The sequence below is a fragment of the Ursus maritimus genome, unplaced genomic scaffold, assembly GCF_017311325.1.
Source record: "Ursus maritimus isolate PB19 unplaced genomic scaffold, ASM1731132v1 scaffold_25, whole genome shotgun sequence".
NCBI classification, from domain to species: Eukaryota; Metazoa; Chordata; class Mammalia; order Carnivora; family Ursidae; genus Ursus; species Ursus maritimus.
Genome location: NW_024425008.1, coordinates 23,293,750 through 23,316,042, shown reverse-complemented (window position 1 = coordinate 23,316,042; position 22,293 = coordinate 23,293,750). Strand labels below are relative to the sequence as shown.

The window sequence follows — 22,293 nt, the reverse complement described above, 5'->3', positions numbered from 1 at the left end:
CCAAGGCTTCACCTGACTGTCCAGACTACACAAACCTTTAACTCCCCACCCCAAGCCAAACTGGTGGCATGTGACCTTACTCCACATAGTATCCTGTCTAAGTAACAAAAGTCTAACTTCCATGTAAATTTTATTTGCTGATTGTGTTGCTTCCTGACTATTCCCTTAGGTTCTTTTTTTTAAAGTGTATTTATTTAAGTAATTTCTACACCCAATGTGGGGCTTGAACCCAACCCTGAGCTAAGAGTCGCATGCTCTTCTGACTATGCCAGCCAGGCACCCCTTCCCTTAGCATTTTACAGCATTTCTTTGAGAATAAGAAATCCCCCACATTTTAATTACCCAAGTAACTAATTACATAAGAGGCAGCGTTTCCCCACTCCTCCTAGTACTTCCTCTGACCCCGAGCACCCTGCATCTTCAGCGCACCCTCCCTCCCAAATGGTCTAGTTCTTCATTCCCGTTTGCCTCACCCTCTCTAAATCTTAATTATAATGGACACAATTTCCCCTCTGTAGACTAGGTTAGACACAGTTCTCTCTGAAGAAAGAGTTCTAGACTAAGTCCTCCAGACCAGACAGCTCTTTGTTTATGATAATTCCATTTAAAGAGAGTGAGAGAACCCGACACCTTAGCTTTGGTTCATTCTCTCCATTCCCTCTGAAAGTCAAACGCGCATATGACTTCCTGTTGAAAACCGAACTCCTTCCCTCAGTGGCCACCTTTTCCCAATTTCCCTCTTACTATCTTTGGAATCACCCTACCTCTAGTTTCCCTGCTATAATTTTCCCTCCTCTATATCCACTTTAATGAACATTTACTGAATGCCCTCGAGTGCCAGGGACTCTGGTGGGCACTGGGATTCAAAGATGAATAAAAATATTTGCTCCTTTAATGAGTTCAATTAAACCTGAGAAACGATTCTACTTCAATTTTATATTTAAGATCTAGTCAAAACTCACAAATCTGAAAAGATGTGTGGTTTTTTTCTTTTTCTATTTTTTTTTTTTTTTTACTGAGTCTACACTAAGCAGATAACTCCTTTCTTTTACATCTCTGATGCAGTTTTGCATACAACTGTTTTGCAAATAATTGTATTTGCTCACTTCGCATTACTTTCCAAACGACTTCTGCTTTCGTTATACACCTGCACTTCTCGAATACACTGGAAGCTATTCCAGGGCAAGGCTTTCCATTATGCATGAGTTGCATAAACCAATGAAATTGGTGTAATCTGCACCTTGGGTAGCCATTCAACTACATGCCCTGACCTCGCGGCCCCTACGCCCCCCTGCGCACTGCATTTCAGCTCCACACACCTTCTTGCTCTTCCTCAATCGGCTAAGCATGTTCCTGTGTTACGGCCTTTGCACAGAACTTCTTTCTCCAAGTGGCTAACTCTGTTCCTTCAAGCTCAGATGTCGCCCTTCCTTCCCCGCAGGCTCCCCACCGACCACCCGTTTAATACTGTCATCTGCCTGCCCATGGGGCACTCTCAATCCCCCATATCCTGCTCTACTTTCCCCCTTAACGTTAACATGTAACGTCTTCTAACAAATTATGTAACTTATTGATTAGGTTTGTCTGACTCCTGCCCCATTAGAACAAAAGCTCCACAAGGGCAGGGATTTTTATTTTTGTGTTCTGTCCACCAATCTATCCCAATCTCCTAGAAGAAAGCATTAAACTCAGTATTTGTTTCATGAAAAACTAACAAGTTAACATATTTTATAAGCTGGAATCCACTATTTAACCTATGGGATTTCTAGCAAATCTAGAAGGTTAACATAACGAGGCCAAAGACAATCTGTCCTAACAGAATACACAAGCCTGAGCCTAGTATCCTGGGAGCCTTAAGTCTAATGAAGCCAGTGTGCGGCCTGCAACAGAACATACCCGATCTTGGCCGGCATGTAGAGCATCAAAGGAACCACTGGGGAGTCTTCATTCCCATAGATGATGAAGCCCATCTCTTTCAGACGCCTCCTGAAATACCTGGTGTTTTCAGCCAACTGCTGGATACACTCTTTGCCTGGAAAATCATGAGGAGGAAAACACAAATAACACTAAGAGAAAAGGAGTGGAAAAAAGACAGCAATCTATCTCCAGTCCATCAATCAGTCCTATGTTTGGTTCCTCAGTTCTAACATAAAATATTTTCACATAACAAACTGTATGAAATATGAACAAATCTTGCTTTGTAGTCTGTCACAGTAGGTGTTCCCAGCAGATCTTGTAGCAACACACAAAATGAAGTTTGACGATTAGCATTGTCATGGCACATGAGCACCCTTCCACATTTTTCATCAATACACCTCTTTAACGCTCTGCCATCCCTTCACAGGAGGTGCAATATTCACTGTTCTCTTCATTTTATAGATTAGGCGACTCTCACAAAGGCGGTGACTGGCCTGCAGACATGGTAATAAGGCACAGTTGAGACTAGAATCTAGGTCTCTCAACTTCCATGTTCATTCCAATGAACAATGCTGCAAATAATTTTACACATACGACCAGATACAGAGCCATTTAGAGCCCCAAATCCTCCTCTCAGGAGTTTGACTTTATGTCACCATCTCCCTGAAACTTCTCTCAGACAACAGTAGTGTATCCGTAGTAACGTAAAATCGTATTTTTATTCCTAGTTTGTTCATCTTCCCTAAAATACAAATGGATTAAAACAAGCAATTCTCAAACTGCTAACTAACTAAACATTTGGACTGGGTTCTGACACTACGGTAGGTCCGTCTATGAACAGCATCGTTCTGTTCTAAAGAGTAAGCCTAAATTCAAAACATCAGCTTGCAAAGGGCTAAGAACTGTTAGGGTCTTCCCAACCACAAATACAAATGAGAGAAGGCTGCAGTCATTTTCTCACATATATTAGAGAGCCAACAAATTCACGTTTTAAAAAATACAAATATCATACAATTCAAAAGATAAGTTAATCAGTTGATCAGAAATACAGGTGTTTAACAAATGGCCTTAGAATACCAACTTCTCCATCCACTCACCGATGAAGAGCTACCCTAGGTAAGTCGGCTACAACTGCAAATAGCCCACAGTTAATACTTTGTGCAAATAATTTCAAGTTGACCAGAGAATAACACTCAAGCTTCGACTGGCTTACTGTGAGCGCTGAAGAACGCCACTTCAGTGACCACCCCTGTCTGACAACAATAAAGCAGACATTAAAGTGTGTTATGTTTCGGTATGTCGAGAACTGATGACCCTGTGCCCGAGCTTTTCCCCAGAAACAACCAATACATGCTTACTCCACATTTAGGAAAAGAGACTTCCATTTCTGGCCAGGAGTGAGTACCTGGGACCAGATTTACCTTTCTGCTGTCAACAACAGAAAGCTGGACAAAGCACATAAAACAAAATGTATATAAAATGGTTTTCAAACACCGGTCCATAGGCAGCACCGGGCTGTGCTGTTGGAGAAGGAAAACAAAACACGAGCCTGTGGATTGCTCCCTGACTGGCTAGAGGCAGGTCCCAGGCTGCTGCTCAGGGAGAGGAACCCTGTCTGGTCAGGCGAGGATAGCAGAGATCAGAGCTGCAGTTGCGGATGCTAAGGTGGCTAGATTTGTCCCGCAGCATACAGGAGAGGAGAGAGGAGCAAAGAGAGAGGTGGGGGGTCTGCAGCAGGGTCTCCTTGAGCCTTTGGCAGAGTGCCATCCGCTCTGCATGAGAAGAAACCACCTGGGGCTAGGGAAGAACCACCAGAAAGAAGCAGAGTCAACAGTTCCTGGGGGCTCATATGGAGTTGGCAACAGTTTGTGTTTTCACCTCCCCAAATGGAAAGACCTGAGAATCACACTAGCCGTGGGGTGAAATTAGCCCTAGACTAAAAGCAAGCAAAACACCTTACAAGCAAGTCTGGGAAGGATCCAACTGATTCCAAGAACAAAGTGCAACACTACCTAAAGGAATACAACAAAGCGCAGCCCCCAATAATGTAAAACTTAACGTCTGGCATACAATAAAAAATTCCAGGCATTCAAAGAAACAGGAAAATATGACCCATCAACCAGGAGATAAGTCAATCAACAGAAACAGACCAGAAATAACAGAGTATCAGCAGACAAGGATGTACAAAATGCTATTATAAATACCCTGCATACATTCAGAAAGGTGGAGGAAACACGATAAAGGGAGAAAGGAAATATATAACAAGGAATGAACAACTGATACATGCAACAACGCTGATGAATTTCAAAAGCATTATGTTACATGAAATAAGCCAGACACAGAAGATTATACACTGTGTGCATTCATTTATAGGAAATTCTAAAAGAGACATAATTATAGATACAGAAAACAGATTAGTGATTGCCAGGGAGTGGAGAGAGGACTGACAGCACAGGAGTATGAGGGAACTTTTGGGGGGGGGGGCGCTGAATTTAGTGATATACCTGCATAGTAGTACACATTTTTTCTGCACCCACTTTTATTATTTTGCAACTTGCTACCTTTTTCTCATCACAAACCAACTAGTTAAAATCTTTTTTTTTTCTCATTCTAAGAACATCAAGAAAAATGATCAAGGAAAAAAAGAAATCTTAAGGATGTAGACCTTAACTTTTCCTTTTCCTTTTTTTATTTTTTAAAGATCTTATTTATTTATTTGAGAGAGAGAGAAAGCAGGCAGAAGCAGGGGGAATGGCAGAGGGAGAGGGAGAAACAGGCTCCCCAGTGAGCAGGGAGCCCGGACGCAGGGCTCAATCCCAGGTCCCTGGGATCATGACCTGAGCGGAAGGCAGACGCTTAACCCACTGAGCCACCCAGGTGCCGAAGTCCTTAACTTTTCCAATTACTATATCATTCAAGTTTTCTTTAATGATAGGAAGTGAAAATCTCAGTCTCACTATTCATCACCACCTGCTCCCTGATAAGAAAAGTCCCAGAAGAAAATACATCTAATATGACACTCACATAACAACCTGAAGACCGTGGGAATAGGCATTTAAAATTTCCAACTTACACATCCCCATTATTGTTGAACAGTATTCCTTTGTAAAAATACACCACCATTTTTTTGTTTGTTTATCCACTCACATGTTAATGGACATCAGAGATTACCAACCTTCATTCTGGCAGCTATGAAGTTTAGATTAAAAAGAATTCTCTCTTAAACATAAAATTTAAGCATCCTGGTCATACTGGAATTGATATAAAATTTAAAAATAAAATGAAAATAATAAAAAAAGAATTAACAGCTCAATTTCATTTGATCCTAACTGCTTTTAAATGGGTATAATAAAAGAATGTACTATTTATACTTTACACACAAAGAAACAAGCCCAGGGATGTTAAATTATTTCTCTAAGGCCTTTCTTTCAGGAGGCAGATCAAGGTTTTCTGACTCTGTCAGTGCTTTTTCTTCTACACCACACCAAGCAATTATGTATTTTTCAAACTTTAAAGTGTTCGGCCCTTTACTGGGTAAGAGTATCTGTGCTTTTTCTTAAAGCAGCACTTACTGGCAAATGAATGGGGTAGGGATGAATGGGTGAAGGAGCCTAGGGAGACACAGGGCAAGTATGAGAAAGTGAAAAGCAGTTCTTCCAATAAACTCGCCCAGAACAACACACTGCAATCGTTGCTGGTGAGTGCAGGAATAAAGACTGAGTGGAAGTGTCAAGACCAGTGCTAAAGAAGGAAGTCAGTTCAATCAGAAATGGCAATCGCAATGAATCCCACAAATTAAGTGGTCTATTTAAACCACAAAAGTCGTAGCCTGAACCACGAAACTGCCAACATTTGACTATTTGTGACCTAAAAACAGCAATTTCTTGTGGCTCAACCTAAGAATTTCAAAGACAATAACAGGAAAAGTAGACACATAATTGCAGACAAATCAGTAAGCTCTGGTGCTTATACATCTTGGGAAGTAGTTACGTAGTTATTCCTTATTCTCAAGGTGATGCTGAATTTTAAAGACAACACAGTTACCCATTTTGAATTAAATATTGTCATCTAAAATACTAGTTAAGAGGCGCCTGGGTGGCTCAGTTGGTTAAGCATCTGCCTTTGGCTCAGGTCACGATCCCAGGGGCCTGGAATCCAGCCCTATGTTGGGCTCTCTGCTCAGCGGGGAGTGTGCGTCTCCCTTTATCTACCCCCCCTCCCATGTGCATGCGCGCTCTCTGTCCAAAATAAATAAAATCCTTAAAAAAATAAAATACTAGTTCATACTAATGCAAGAAGTGTTAATTGCTACTTAAGTCCAATCTCCTAGCTCAGTTCTAAGGAGTTTTCTTATCACAGAGTTGCAGCAAGTTAAAATGGGGCTGGAAGAATGGTCTGACAGTGATTTTTTTTTTTTTTTTTTAAAGCAATCTCTACACCAACGTGGGGCTCAAACTCACGATCCCAAGATCAAGAGTTGCATGTTCTACCAAGTGAGCCAGACAGGTGCCCTGCTAATAGGGATTTAAAACATGTGAAGTGTAAAAATAAGGTTTAGTCTTATTTAAAAAAAAAATCTAACTCTTAAAATGTCTTTACCCTTTTAAGAACACAGATGGTAATAGAAGAGGTCAGCATTCTTCTCTACTTTTCCAACATAAATCTTTACTTTTAAGGATGATAAAAAGCATCAAAGCAATTCTGAGAAAACCTCTATACTGATTCTCCCGAAGTTTACAACTGAGCCTCACTCTGTGGCTGTGTGTTTGTGGAGTTCTTCAATAAAAATCTACAGCTTGGTATAAAATAAAGAAAAGGAAACAGGAGTACATAATTCAATTTCTCAGAAATTGTAAGAGATAACTTTAATAGGTCATGTTTCGTCCTCAACTTCTTTGCAATAAATTTTATGCTTAGGAAGTAATGAAGGATCAATAGATTGTGATGACATCATTAGATTTAATTCTTTTAAGGAAACAGAAAACCTAAAAAGGAGGGGCATCACAATGATCTACCTATTAATAACCTATTTTAATACCTTTATATCACTTTTACAAAATAGGATATGGAGCTGTATTTATTAACCACTGCCAAATAAGATAGTGAAGTTGAACCAACTACATTTCTCCAAAAGGTCTATTTTATCATGTCTTAACCCAGATTCCTCAGGACTCTCAGCCATGGAAACTTAACATCTGAAGGAACTACTGGATTATTACTCAAATAAAATTTCATAAACCCTCCCAGACAGGTTATCAATCAGAACAGATACTGTTCTAGGAGCTACAAATTTTCTAAAGTCTCAGGACTGGTTAAAAAAATGGGATAAGACCTATGTACAAAGTAAGGGGATACAAAAGGCAGCATTTTGTCTTAAACGGCATTAGTGCTAACTACTCAGAACTACGCTTCAAAGAATATAGCATGTACTCACCTGCTTAAATAGCAATGTAACTGTCAATTTAGCTGATGAGCTTTTATGTAACTTATAACATAATCAACAAAATGTGCCTGAGTCTGCAACTTCACAAATAACACTTCCGGTGTTAACTGAAATCCTTCAAAATAAAGGACACAAATATAAATGATGTTCAGCCAGAGCGGATCCCCTAACTCACATCATACTCCATTATACAGCTCCTAACCTTCTTAGATTTCCGGGATATGCTGATATAATCTGCTTTCCTGGGAAAAATAAAATAAAATTACTGCTACTCTTCAGACTTATACTCTCCAATTAATTATAATGGGCTGGAAGAATTCGAAATTGAAGACTTCTTCCCCCTCCCCCCTTCTTCTTAAAGGTCATAATCTCAAAGCAGATAAGGGTGTTCTTAATTGAGGGTCCCCCAAACAAAACAGGTAGCCCTAAGGTAGGTTTCAGTTAGTTTTCAGCATTAACCATGAGGTAAGGGTCCTAAGGCAGGATAAAATATGGAAAAATACTACCCATCACCTTGTTCTAATTTATACTATCAAACACATTACATTATGGATATTTCACATAGTAGCTCTTTAATACTTTATGTCTAAGAACTGAACTTAACCATCAATCTTTTAGTTTAATCATCCCTCCAAATGTCTCATTTTTGCTATTTGGAAGTTACTTTTTCTACTATTTTACTGTGGTTGGATTATACTCCGGAGTGGAAAGGAATGATGTTTCACTCCAGTGGTTTTTCTCTTGAAAAGTATTTTTTAAAAAACAGAATGCAGACATTCTGTGTTTACTTTGTGTATGTTAAGCATGTGTTGCCACTGAAATCTACAATGAGGTTTTATCTCAAAGATCTCTTAAACAAGTGTTTCTATAATATCAGGTAAATGAGATCACATGCAAACTATGTTTTCAAAGGCTATTCCCATGGTCCTTATGGAAACTCTTAGTACTGTTCCCTTCAAGGCATAGAAAGTACGTAGTATAGTGAGCTCGGTGCCAGGCTCAGTAAATTCTTCCCTTTCCTTTCTGTTTCAACCACTCTCTAAATATTACCATGTCAGCTACCGTCCAGCCTTATCTCCTGATAAGATACTACTTTATAGTCTACCATCAACAAATGGAGGAGTATGTTGATTCATATTAATCTAAATTAACTTGGCATTCTCTTATACTAGTGGTGCTACATCTGAATCCAGTGTTAGGACAACAGCTCAATCTCCTGCTAGCCTGGAAGTATTGGGGCTGAGGTGAAGAGGGATTCAGGTCTGCCTTAACTATTGCTTTCACAGCAGTTCCGAGAACTGTCAATTACTTGCATGGTAGAAGATCTCGGATGAAAAATCACAATGACACTTTCAAGAGAGACAGGTACACTGAGGCTGAGAATTAAAATTCCTCTCATGTTCAATACTTAAATCACAGCATCGTTCCTACATGAGTAATTTCTGAGAGGAAGAACAGACTCAGTAGGGTTGCCCTCCTTTCCCTTTTAGAAACAGGCAAGTTTAAGAGTTATTTCGCAGCTGAGGAAACTAAACCCAGGCAGGCTAAGTAACTCCAATGGAGGAACCACGATTTGAACTCCCTGGTTCTTCTCTTTTTCTTTTCTTTTCTTTTTCTTTCTTTCTTTTTTTAGATTTATTTATTTATTTTAGAGGGGCAGGGAGGAGCAGAGGGAGAGGGGGAGAGAGTCTTAGGCAGACCCTGCTGAGCGCGGAGCCACACGCAGGGCTCGATCTCTTGACCCTGAGATCACGACCTGAGCTGAAACCCAAGAGTCGCAGGCTTCACTGAGTTGACAGAGCCACCAAGGTGCCCCACCAGTTCTTCTAGTTTCTAAGACTGTGCCCTTAACCACTCATTGTTCACTGATCCACTCTAGCTGCTGTAGTAAGTAGGTCTGAAAAGGGAATGGTAGTTAACAGGAATGAAAAAGGAGAACTGAACAGCTGAAGTCACTGACAGTACCTGTTGGAACACCCCCTGGAGACTTACCTGCCTCTTAGGATCTTTCACTAATTGTGCCTCCACCACCCCAGCCCAGGAGGCCACTCGGCTCCTGGATTCTTGGGCCCTGTCCATCTGCTCCTAGGGAAAGCGGTGGGGCCCGGAGACTTCCTTTCCTCCTGTATCCTCCTTCATAACAGCACTCCAACTGGTCTTAAGGGTTAAACTGCTTCAAGCTTATGCATTCTTTGCTTCCTGACCCAGGTCCCTTGATCTGTAGTAGACCTGACTTGAGCCCCAAGTTGGGCTCTGCACTCAGTGAGGCGTCTACCTAAAACTCTCTCCCTCTGCCCTCCCTACACTCTCTCTCTCTCAAAAATAAATAAATCATAAAAAAAAAAAAAAAAAGAAATCACTGTCTAATCCCATAGTCATAAGGATTTACATCGCTTTCTTATATCAGTTTTATAAAATTTAGCTTTTACAGTTAGGCCTTTGATCCATTTTGACTTATTTTTGTATACAGTGGGAGGTAGGGGTCCAACTTCATTTTTTTGCATGTGCATATGCAGTTGTCTCAGAATCATCCACTAAAAGAGACTATTCTTTCCCCACTGGGCTGTCTTGTTGAATACCAACTAATCATATTTAAAAGTTGACTTCTGGGGACACCTGGGTGGCTCCGTTGTTAAGCGTCTGCCTTTGGCTCAGGATATGATCCTGGAGTCCTGGGATCGAGCCCCACATCGGGCTCCTCCACTGGGAGCCTGCTTCTTCCTCTCCCACTCCCCCTGCCTGTGTTCCCTCTCTCGCCGGCTGTCTCCGTGTCAAATAAATAAATAAAATCTTTTTTAAAATAAATAAATAAATAAAAGTTGACTTCTGGAATCTCAGTTGTATATCTTTTTAAATTTATTTTAGAGAGAGTGAGCAAGCAGGAGAAGGGACAGAGGGAGAGAGAGGATCCTCAAGCAGACTCCCCACTGAGTACAGAGCCTGACGCAGGGCTCGATCCCAGGACCCCAAGATCATGACCTGAGCTGAAATCAAAAGTCAGCTGCTCAAGTGACTGAGCCATCCTGGTGCCCCTGGACTCTCAGTTGTATTTCTTGGTCTATGTATTTATACTTGACTACAGCTTTGGGACGAAAGACTCCTCTAACTTTGTTCTTTCTCAAGTTTGACTATTACAGGTCTCTTGCATTTCCATATGAATATTAGGATTCGCTTGCCAATTTCTACAAAAAAGGCAGCAGGGATTTTGACAGGGATATTGCTGAATCTATAGATCAACTTGGGAAGTACTGTCATCTTAACAATACTAAGTCCTCCAACCTGTTAGCACAGATATCTTTCCACTTGCTTAGGTCTTCTTCCTGCCTTTTTAATACATTTTTTTCTTGGGTAGAATGTAGTAAATATTGTCAAAATATTGAGTTGGGTTGAGAAGGCAAGGCAAAAGAAGAAATGAATAAACACATTTAATATAAAATGATACAGTTCCTAATTTGAGTAAGAATAAATAACGTTTCTTCTTTTCTCCACTTCCATCTCTAATCCCCCCTGGAAATGTGTTTTTAAATGTATTAAAATGTGTTGGAAAGGTTATACTGAGTGTTGACAAGAATATGGAACTCTCAAGATGCTGCTAGTGAGACTGTGAACTGGGACGTTGTAATAACGGCAATATATGCTGAACCTGAGCATACGTCTATTCTGCAACCTGGCAAGTCCATTCTTAGGTACAAACACCCCCACAGAATTGTGTACCAAAAGACACAAACAAAAGTGCCACTCTTACTAACTGCCCAGATCAGGAAACAACCAAAATGTCCATCAGCACAATGAATAACTAGTAATAATTCTAACAATATTTATTGTTTGATACTAGGCAGCAACGCAGATGAACTATATTGTTCCACCCAAACATGAAGATAAATCTCAAAATACATAATGATGAATAACATATACCAGCTTCAAAAGAGTGGTTATATGTATTGTATGTATGACTCCATTTATATGAAGTTCAAGAACAGGCAAAACTAATATACAGTGATAGAAGTCAAAATAGTGTCAAAATTATCTCTAGCAAGGAGGAATGGAGACTGGGAAGAGGCACAAGATAGCCTTCTGGGAAACTGGAAATGTTCTGTCTTGTGATCTGGGTGGTGGTTAGACAGGTGTCTATTCACTGAACTGTATGCCTAAGATTTGTGCATGTTATTGTATGAATGTTAATACTTAAATAAAAGTAAAAATAAACATTCAAATACTTGGAAAATCAAATGAAGTTTAAAAAAATGAAATGAGATTACATTTCTGATCCCTCAATTTATAATCTTAAATATATCTAACTACTATTTAATAATCACCCTTTTAAAAAAATCACCCTTTTACTTAAAAAACAAAATCAAACAGAACCATCTAGATATTACGGGGTGGTCTCAGGCATTCTCCTGCCAGCCTTTGTTATTTAAGACAAACCTGGAAAAATATTGAAATTTTTGGTGTTGGGTGTTCCAGGAATTTCTAAGACAGAGGAAGTGTTATGAAAACAGTACTTACTGAGTTAAAGCCCTTGCCTGGAGGCAGGAAATAAAAGCATAAAGGGGCTGGCCCTTCCTTTCTTTCCTCCTTTCTCTCTTTAAATGATCATATGAATAAAGGCACAAATCAGACAATATCAGCCATAAAAATATTTTCCACCTGTGCATCTGCTTTCATTCTCAAAAAGCCATTTTCCCCTAGATGTTTTAGTATTAGGTTTTTCTTCCACATACTTTGCAAGAGGGAGAAACTGAGGAAAGGCTGGCACAAAGTATTGCTAACAAGCCTGGTTCCCACTGCTTACTGGTTCCCGCTGTCTCTTAGGAGAGCTACGGGCCTTGTAATTGGAATTATCAGCGTGTGATGGGGCACAGAACTACTCAGCAGAGAACAAGTTAAAATGATGCTACTGTAAAGACTGCAGCAGGAACAAGGGTTTGCCGGAGAGGTCAATCTGGGATTAAAAAAGCTTAAATGTCTGCGGGTGAGCATATTACCATCAACGCACAAAAAAACAGGTTCTCTTGAGACTGTGCTTTCTAAGACAGACTCAAATCTGAAAATCTGACCATCAAATACGGTAATGTTGGCAAAATATTAATTTCTTAGGACTAATGCTTTTGAAAATCAGAAGAAAAGGATGGGTTCTTCTGGAAAGTAAAGGTTTGACTTCCATTTTAAAAGGGGTAAAGCTGAGCAGAGGGAGTAGATTCAGACAGACAATTTAGGGAAGGCTGGACTTGTCCCAGGACTTAAGATATTCCCGAACTAAATAAACCCTAGGTAAACAGAACATTCCTTACATGTGCAAGCATATCCTTTAATAGGGAGAATTACTGGGATTCCTGACTCCACTTAATCAGGAAATCAGAGTTCTAAAAATAACTTTTACTTCTTCCAAGAAAGAGGAAGTGGGTTGGCAAGTGAACATTTAGATTTGATAACCAGCAGTAATAAAAAATATTCTTAAGTCTCTGGGGTTTTCAGCAGTCTGAAGGAAAACAACTGAATGTTGAATCCCCATTAAAACTGCTACTTATTTTTTTTTAATATGTACATCTACAAAAGTCTGAATAGAACACGTAAGTTTGTTTCACACCATATTACTTACTCCATATAAATGATGAACTATTTCATCTAAGTTCACCAAGTAAGAGTTAAAATTAACTGTGCATATAAGTAGTTGTGAATATACTTTAGGATTTTTTTTTTAAGTCTACTAAAATAAAATTGGGATGTTTATTACTTTTTCTACTGGCAGCAGTGAAAATCACTAAAAACTATACTTGCGTCTTTCAAATGAGCTGCATTAAAACCATACTTCCTCAAGATAAAGCTCAGTTTCAAAATCCTCAAAATGTTTAGATATCAAAGACAAATACGGATTTTTTTTTCCATTGATGATGAGGAGAAACACAGATCCAGTTTAATCAAGATCCGACATTTATAAAATTTAAGCACGTAACTGAGCTAAAAGATCGAGAGATTAATTGTAACAATTACAGGTAGAGAATATCATCTATGCCATTTCTAAGTTCATTATGATAGTACACATTCAGGGAACCAACAGAAGTTCTCAGATCCAATGTCAAATAATGGAACTGGACAGCACTTTTTTTTTTTTTTAAGATTTTATTTTTTTATTTGAGAGAGCGCGAGCCAGCATGAGCAGGGGTAAGGGCAGAGGAAGAGGGAGAAGCAGACTTCCCGCTGAGCAGGGAGCCCCCAGAGGGGTTGGATTCCAGGACCCTGGGATCACACAGGAGCCGAAGGCAGCCACTTAACGGACTGAGCCACCCAAGCGCCCCGGACCAACACTCTGAACATCACTTTTATTGAATATGCAGTTCACGCACATGATGCAGGTATGGAAAGAATCCATGCATCAAAGACAAGACAAACTAGTACTATTGCCAAACGTGCAGAGTCAATTAGGATGTTGCTCAAAGTTTTTTTTTTTTTTTTTTTTTTAGATCTTATTTATTTGAGAAGGGGTAGGGGCAGAGGGAGAGAGAAGCAGGCTGTCCACTGAGCAGGGAGCCCAATGTGGGGCTCGATCCCAGGGTCCTGGGATCCTGACCTGAGCCGAAGGCAGATGCTTAACCGACTGAGCCACCCAGGCGCCCCTCTAAGTTCTTTACACTTAATGGTTTCCATGACATAAATGCAGAAGCAGAAATGTGTACACATCCCAAAGCATCTTCTTGGTTTCCTGTGCTTTCTTGGCCTTCTGTTTTCCTTTTGCCTCTTCTGCTCGTGGTGCTAACTGCTGGGGTTCTGCTGGAGTCTTTAAAGATTCCATAATGGAAGGCAGATAATTATGCTTCCTTCTGATATTTTCAAATCTTTTTAGTTTCTGTATTTCTTCTTCAATAAGCATCTGATTTTTGGTAACCTCTAACTGAATAGCATTTAACATATTATTACCCTGATCTGTATCCATGGGTTCCTCAGCAAGTTGTCTTTGTAACTCTGCTATCTTCTCTTCATACATCATTTTTCTATCAGACACAACGGCCTTTAAGTTAAACTGAATCTCACTGTCACTGTACTTTGGTATCTTTTTTTTCTATGACTGGCCTCACGGTGCTGATCCAGTCATCCTAATCGCATGCACAGAAAGCAATCGGTCCTTCTCTTAATCCACCTAATTCATACAATCTTCCGTTTATAGAAATATAACTGACGAAGTGAAAAGCATCTTCTTCTTTTGCTGATGTCTTTGCAGCAAATTCAAACATCTGCTGTCTGGCAAAACTGTTGTGTACGTGTCGAATCACATCTGATCTGCTGAGTGCCAAACCTTTTCATAGCTGCATCAAAACTTTGTGAAAATTCTTTAAACTCTGATAATGTCTCTCCTAAATGACATCTTGATGGGTACAGTTCAATAACACACTTACTATGGCTTGAGTAGCACAAGCATTATTAATTACCTGCTTGGCAAAAAATATGTCAAGTCTGGAGTCCTGAACTACAGAGCCTGCTGGTTCTTCTCCTGGCTGCCACTTGAAAAGAAAAATTAACCCATCAACTGGCTTTAACGTTTCAAAATTCTCAGGCTCTAAACTCCGTATTTCTTCTATTTGGGCTCCTTGGTGACCAAATCCTTTGAGTTCAGTGAAGACCCCGGGGTCGCCTGCTACCTCAGGCTCTGCCCACCTCTCACCACCCCCGCCCCCACCAACTGCCACAGGCCACTGATCTCAGTGATCCCAGCAAACCTGCCGCTGAGCTCATCAGCCCCTCCTCATCCTGCCTACTCCCCCACAACGGCCTGCTTCAGGATTTTTTTTTTTTAAAGATTTTATTTATTTATGTGACAGAGAGACAGCCAAAGAGAGAGGGAACACAAGCAGGGGGAGTGGGAGAGGAAGAAGCAGGCTCCCAGCGGAGGAGCCCGATGTGGACTCTATCCCGGAACGCCGGGATCACGCCCTGAGCCAAAGGCAGACGCTTAACAACTGCACTACCCAGGCGCCCCTGCTTCAGGATTTCTTAAAGAAATAAAAGTAGACACCTAAAGAAGTTGAATTTGGGGACTACTAACATTTTTTTGAAGCCTTATCTAACTTTAAGACATAAAACTGCTAAAAAAACAAATCTAGTACATGAAAAGAAAGAATAAAGATTTCATTTATTTTAGCATAGAAACACAGGAGATAGAAAAGTAGCATCACAGTCTTTACACCAAAGACAAAAATCTCACCAGAAGACGACTACACAGAAAGGGAAGAATGTATTATGTGCTAGGCAAACAGACATTAAACAAATACGTCCTGTGCATCCGTCCACCCAGTGTGTGCCAGACATCCAGGCCCTGGATATACTGAATGGACTAAGAGGCAAAACTGCCTGCAAGAAGCATGCATTCCGATGTGGGAGATGGACAACAAAAAGTAAGTACCTCACTCAAGTGACGTTTGAGAACTGAGCTGGATGAGCCAAACACTATCTCCATGAAGCGCCAAGGCCCAGAAGCAAAAGCATCCCCGGCATTTTCTAGGGAGGAGTGAACCAGCATGGTTGGAACTGAGCCAGTCAAGGGGGTGTGCGATACAGAACGTCCATAGGGGCCAGATCACAAGGGACTCGTAGTCTTCACTGTACGAAAGGCTCTGACTCAGACTCTGACTTTGAGAAGGAGGAGTGTCCCTGGGAGAGTTCTTAAAAAGAAGATTGATAAGATCTCCTATGTTTCCACAGGATCACCCTGAGCGCTGCATTTAAACAGAGGTGAGGACAGAAGCAGAGAGGGGATGGGAGACCGTGGCTCCGACTAGGGTGGCAGCAATAGGTATGAAAAGTGAATGGGGGACATATTTTGAAGGTAGACAGAAGTGTTACAAATCGTTAAAGTGCAGAGTAGATACAGAATAATGAATGAATGAATGAATGAATGAATGAATGAATGAATGAATGAATCTTGGGTAGGAAGGAGACCAACGTGGACTGGAGTGCTCAGATGCTCGAGAGTCATCACACTGCACTGGAACTTTCTGCATGGAGGTCTCCTATTCCTAATTTTCAGCATTGTTTTTTTATCTTAATTCTTCTGGATCATTTTTTCTCTACTGATCCCTCTATGACTGACTATTAAATACGTGTGAAAGTAGACAGACTCAGTCTGTCACAGTGGGGATACAGAGTAGGAGACAGGTTCAAAGATATTAGGGAGGCACAATCTACAGGCTCTCGTGATTAAATATATGGAACAGAGAAACAGAAAATATAATAATGATTTCTTGTTTGGACAACTTCATAAATAGTGATGCCATTATCTGAGGGAACACAAAAGAAAAAGCACATTTTAGGGGAAACAAATGGAAAAGGCTAAAAACTTCAGAGAAACAAAACTCAATTTGGGAAGAGCAAGTATTTTTAAAGTCTAAAAAGTTTAAAATCAAGTAGATTAAGACTACTCCTTCCAAACTTGGGCTGGCATATTAAAAGTTAATTACTATTTGGAACGATGAGAACATTCTGGAAATGGACAGTGGGATTGGTTGCACAATGCTGTAAAATGTACTTAAAGCCAATGAATTGTAGACCTCAAATTTGTTAAAATGTTAACTTTTATGTTATGTATATTTTACCACAATGTTCACTCACTAAAGGTCAGGGTTTTTTTTTAATAAAATATAATTCATTCTGGGGCGCCTGGGTGGCACAGCGGTTAAGCGTCTGCCTTTGGCTCAGGGCATGATCCCGGCGTTATGGGATCGAGCCCCACATCAGGCTCCTCCGCTATGAGCCTGCTTCTTCCTCTCCCACTCCCCCTGCTTGTGTTCCCTCTCTCGCTGGCTGTCTCTATCTCTGTCGAATAAATAAATAAAATCTAAAAATAAATAAATAAATAAATAAATAAAATATAATTCATGCTATACAGTTCACCCATTTAAAATATGCAACTCAATGTTTTTTTTTTAATTTTGGGGGGCAAAAATTACTCTGTACGTCATTAATGTGCTCTTTTTATAAGTTTCTGTTTCTGTTCTTACACCTTTCATGTGTGGTCTCCTGTCCTCAAAATGAACTGCAAACTCTGAGGACAAATACAGTTTCCCCCCCCCAGGACTTCCCCCAAGAATATACAAATATTCAACTTGGAATATTCTGAGAAAATGGATACCCTCTTTTATATGTTCAAACTAATTTGGATTCCATAGCAGAATTACCTATATTCAATTACACTAAGGCAAATAATAATATCTCATACACAAAAAGCATTCTGACATTTGAACCTGGACATCCAGGTTCAAATTCTGGCTCTACCACTTAGTAACTCTGTGACGTCGGGTAAGCAACTTGACCTCTCTGCTGCCGCATTTTATAAAAGAAGGAGAATTATGTCTAATTACTTGTTCTGAGAATTTATTTACAAACGTGAAGCAGTGCTCACTACACAGTAAACACAATAACACGTTCACTATTATTACTTCCCTCCATTCGTGTATTTTTTCCCTTAAAATTATGCCATTTATATCTTCCACAGCATTACACAATCTGACCCTCTAGCTTAGCTTTCAAAGATGAAATAAAGGATCCTCTTGTTTCCCCTCACTCTTTCTAGTTCTCCACTTTTTAATCCCTTATCATACTCTTCACACATAACACAGGACACAGCTGCCATTTCCAACATTTAAACACACAACACTACAATTTGTAAATACGTCTCATATATTACATCCTCTACCATACTATCGACTTTCCAAAGCTAGTTTTAGCCAGTGTTCCCTTATCTCTGCCATCACATCACCCATTAATTATCATCCAGATGAGGTAAATTACCCATGCATTTGAAGTATTCAAGATGGCAAGGAGATGCTCGTTTTCTGAAAACCACTCCTCATCATAACAGGGATGGAACCTGGTCTCTACCTGCACTAAACAGATTCTTTCCCCTAATTTGGAACAGGCATACAGAGTTGCATGTGCTGACATGTTAAAGCCTGAAAACATCGGACAGCCATTTTGAAGTAAGACATCAAAGCAGTAAAAGGAGTTCTGAGAAAGACAGGAACTAACAACTCCACTGTCTTCCTAAATTTCACTCCTGAGCTTTGGTTTGGCTCTTCGGCGGGGTACACCTCTGAGGTCAGACTATCTGGTTTTATGTTCTGGCTCCAGTATCCACTAGCTGTAAAGTTGTGGCTAGGTCACTTAACCTCTCTGAGCCCAGTTTCCTCATCTGCAAAATGGAATTGATTAATGACAATGATGATTTCACCCACTTTGTAAGGTTGTTTTAAGGATTAAATCAATTAATAATGGAAAGTGCTGAATAAAATGCCTTGTACATGGTGTTTAAAAACTCATTATTTCAATTATTTTATGTTTATATATGTAAGAATTTATTATTTTTATTATTTTACCTATAATAATATTTTAAGGCCTTATTCTTCTTTCTTCAAATTGGAAAAAAGCCAGGAATAGATGAGTGTATATACTTTGTCTTCCAAGGAGGTACTAAAGATCTTGAGCAAAAAGAGAAAAAAAAGCAAGCCAACTAACTATTCTAACTCCACAACCTAATCAGACACCAAAAAGGACAGAATAAAAATTAGTAAAATAAAACACAGAAGGGGTTAGGAGGTATTAAGAAATACTAGGAAAATGTTGCTTATTTTTAGAATTCAAAAAACTGAATGTTTTGCCTTAAGTTTTTGAAGGTACTATGTCATTTTTCATTTCTGGCACACGGTAAGTAGTCAAAAAGTGATTGCTGAGTGAATGAAATCTTATCGTGTTTTAAACTAATAAAACAAAAAAAAAGCCAAAACCAAATAGAGGAGGCAGTAAGAAGTTCTCTCTGGATGTGTTAAAGATCAGGTATCAATTAAAGGAATAATATGCCTTAAAAAGACTAAAAGAGATAAAAATGTAACAGACACAGCTCTTATCTGCTAATAAAATTAACAACATCTTCTCAATTAACTGTGCAGATGCGGGAAGAGTGAGGTACAGTAGCAGTGGTGCTCAGATAACCAAGAAAGTCTCCATTTGAATTTGAAATATATTTTATATTTTATTTTTTAATTTTTTAAAGATTTTTATTTATTTGAGAGAGAGAGAGAGAGCATGAGCCATGAGGAGTGGAGAGGGGCAAAGGGAGAAGCAGACCCCCCAGTGAGCAGGGGGCCTGCCGTGGGGCTCTTTCCCAGGACCCCGAGATCATGACCTGAGCCGAAGGCAGATGCTTAACTGACTGAGCCACCCAGGCGCCCCTGAAATATATTTTGGTATCTTAAAAGCAGACTTACCTTATTGCCAACATTAAATTTTGGCGTTAAGTCCACATACGGCAGTTCCGCCAAGAGGGGAAAAGACTAACACATATTTAGGGGAAATGACACACTTTTGGTTGAAGAGGTGGATTAGAATGACAAATGTGCATAATCTGTTTGCAGAACCAAAAATACATGAAACATGCAAAATCCAAGAATAAGCAAAAATTAACTAAGCAGGTCTGTTTGCAATCATTTTAAATATACAGAACAAACAAGTTCAACCCAAAGCAGCACATTCATCTGTCAAAAGTAACTTTTCCCAGGCAATGCCTTATCATGGCCTATTTTCATTTCAATTACTGTTTTGAGCTTAGAAATGCAAAAAATCTAGGTATAGAGACTGTGTGATCTGGACATAACATAACCCCTAAGCAAATGTGTTCCAGCATAATCCCATGGAGGAGATGTACTTTCAGACAGGTACAGAGGTGACTGCTTCTCCTCCGCAATATGGCAGGTTTCTGGCAATTCCACTGCTTCTTCTACTATCCTCACAATCACTGGTCAATACTCCCAGGCTGCAGTGACATCTGTGATGCTTTACACAGTATCAAAGACCTTCACTAACTAATTCTATTTCTTGCTGATCATTACTAGCTGAGTTCTCAACCACTGCCTTCAAGAAACCTCTGGAAGTCATGAAATGTGCATTTGAACAGCTGGCATAATTCATTCCTTACTTGTGTGATAGCCCTATCACTTGCACACATTTGTTGGCCATTACATATACATCAAAACTGTTTGTCAGAACACAAACACAAAACAGAAAAAGACACCATCAATGCTCAAGTCAAGAGAAAGAGAAAGAGCCTCTTGCCCAAGAGTTATCTGTGTTCTGCTGGGGCACAGGGCAATTCTCACTGGTCTAAAGCTGAGGAGGGCAATGGGCTAGACTCAACTCTCACCAACTCTTAAACTATGCGGAGGAATTAACACGAACAGTAACAGAATGGCTTATTTTGTTTCATTTTTTTAATACTTCAGAGAGAATTAACATTGTAATACATTAGCCTTATATGGGGTGCTATCAGATGAAGGTCTGCACATGGAATGCTGGAACAATATGGAACACTTCACTTACCATGATGACAAGATTCTGACATTCAAGTCAACTTGGTTATGATCACATGGCATTATTAGTGTCCCCATTTACAGAGAATTCACAAGCTGACAGCCCTGTCACAATGTGATTTCCTTCTCTTTTGTTATTCTTAAGCACTATTAAACACAGCGGGTAGGGCAGGTATCCTAGTAGGACTCATCCGGTTTTTTTTCCTGCCAAAATTACGGAGTCTAACAACCCTAGAACAAAACTGTCCCCAGTAACTGCTAAAAAGTTCGTTAAGTATTCTCATTTTCCTCCCTCCCGTAACTACCAGTCGAACTCTGCTAATCAAGTGGTGTTACTTATATATGCTACTGCTAAAAAGGAGTAACAGTAATAAATCTGCGGACTATATGCCAAACAATCAACATGAGTTATCCAAGGACATAAAATCGCAGGTACTGTACTTTCTGTGACATATCTGTAATATTTGAGTGTTGAAAATAAGCATGTATTAGTTTTATAAACCAAACAAAGAATGAATGAATAGATGAATACACTTAAATTGGTATGAAAAATCCTGCATTTGGGATCTTTAAGACTGATCCCTGAGCTGCATATATCCATTCATGTTATTGATGAGCTACTTTCTAGCAAATTGCCCCGGGTATAAACTTCATCAACGGTACCAACTAAAAATCAACTAACAAATAGAAACTAAAATATAAGGTTAACTAACTTAATAATATAAAAACTGTTTACATTGAAGAGCACCAGAGTTTAGAACCCAAAGCTGGTCTTCACAGCCAAGTACAATATGGAGGAGGAAAAAAACTGACAGGCCTAGAACACAGTTTATTCACTTCTACTGAACACGGAAAACTACTGGCAAATTTTAGTATTCAAAAAAGTGGACTAATCCACTGAGAACACTGTGATGGCTAGTTTTATGTGTCAACTTGACTGGGCCACAGCAACCAGATAGTGAGGACGTATGGGATGAGATTAACATTTGACTTAGTGGACTGAGTAAAACTGAGTAAACATTGTCCTCCGCGGGCACCTGAGCGGCACAGTTGGTTAAGCATCCGACTCTTGGGGTTTCAACTCAGGTTGTGATCTAGGGTTGTGAGATTTGAGCCCCGAGTCAGGCTCTGCGCTCAGTGCAGGATCTGCTTAAGATCCTCTCTTCCTATGCCCTCCTCCCCCGATCTCTCTAAAATACATAAATAAATAAATCTTTAAAAAAAAAAGAAAAAAAGGATTGTCCTCCCTAGTGTGTGTGGGCTTCATCCAATTGTTTGAAGGCCTCAAAAGAACAAATAGTCCCTTCCAAATAAGAAGGAATTCCTCCTGCCTGTCATGCTGGCGCATTAAGTTTTTTCTGCCTTCAGACTTGAACTGACCCAGCTCTTCCTGGGTCCCAAGACGAATGGCATTTAGACTAGAATTATATCAGCTCTTTGGGTCTCCAGCTTGCCAAATGCAGATCTTGAGACTTGTAAGCCTCCTTAACTATGTGAGCCAATTTCTTATAATATCTCTTTTCCACTCTCCTTCTTCCTCTCTATAAAAACACCAAATAGGAAAAGTCCAGCAAATGCTTT

General features: G+C 39.8%; 1 protein-coding gene and 1 pseudogene across 1 annotated transcript in view; both read right to left on the bottom strand.

Annotated features, from left to right (window-relative positions):
* SPTLC2 (serine palmitoyltransferase long chain base subunit 2) overlaps nucleotides 1–22,293 on the bottom strand; it is a 97,167-nt gene that overhangs the window by 11,172 nt on the left and 63,702 nt on the right. Inside the window, exon 10 of the mRNA XM_040641602.1 lies at nucleotides 1,897–2,032. Coding sequence (XP_040497536.1) covers nucleotides 1,897–2,032 — 136 coding nt within the window. The remainder of the gene's footprint in view (nucleotides 1–1,896; nucleotides 2,033–22,293) is intronic.
* Nucleotides 11,747–15,875, bottom strand: LOC103673471 (annotated as a pseudogene).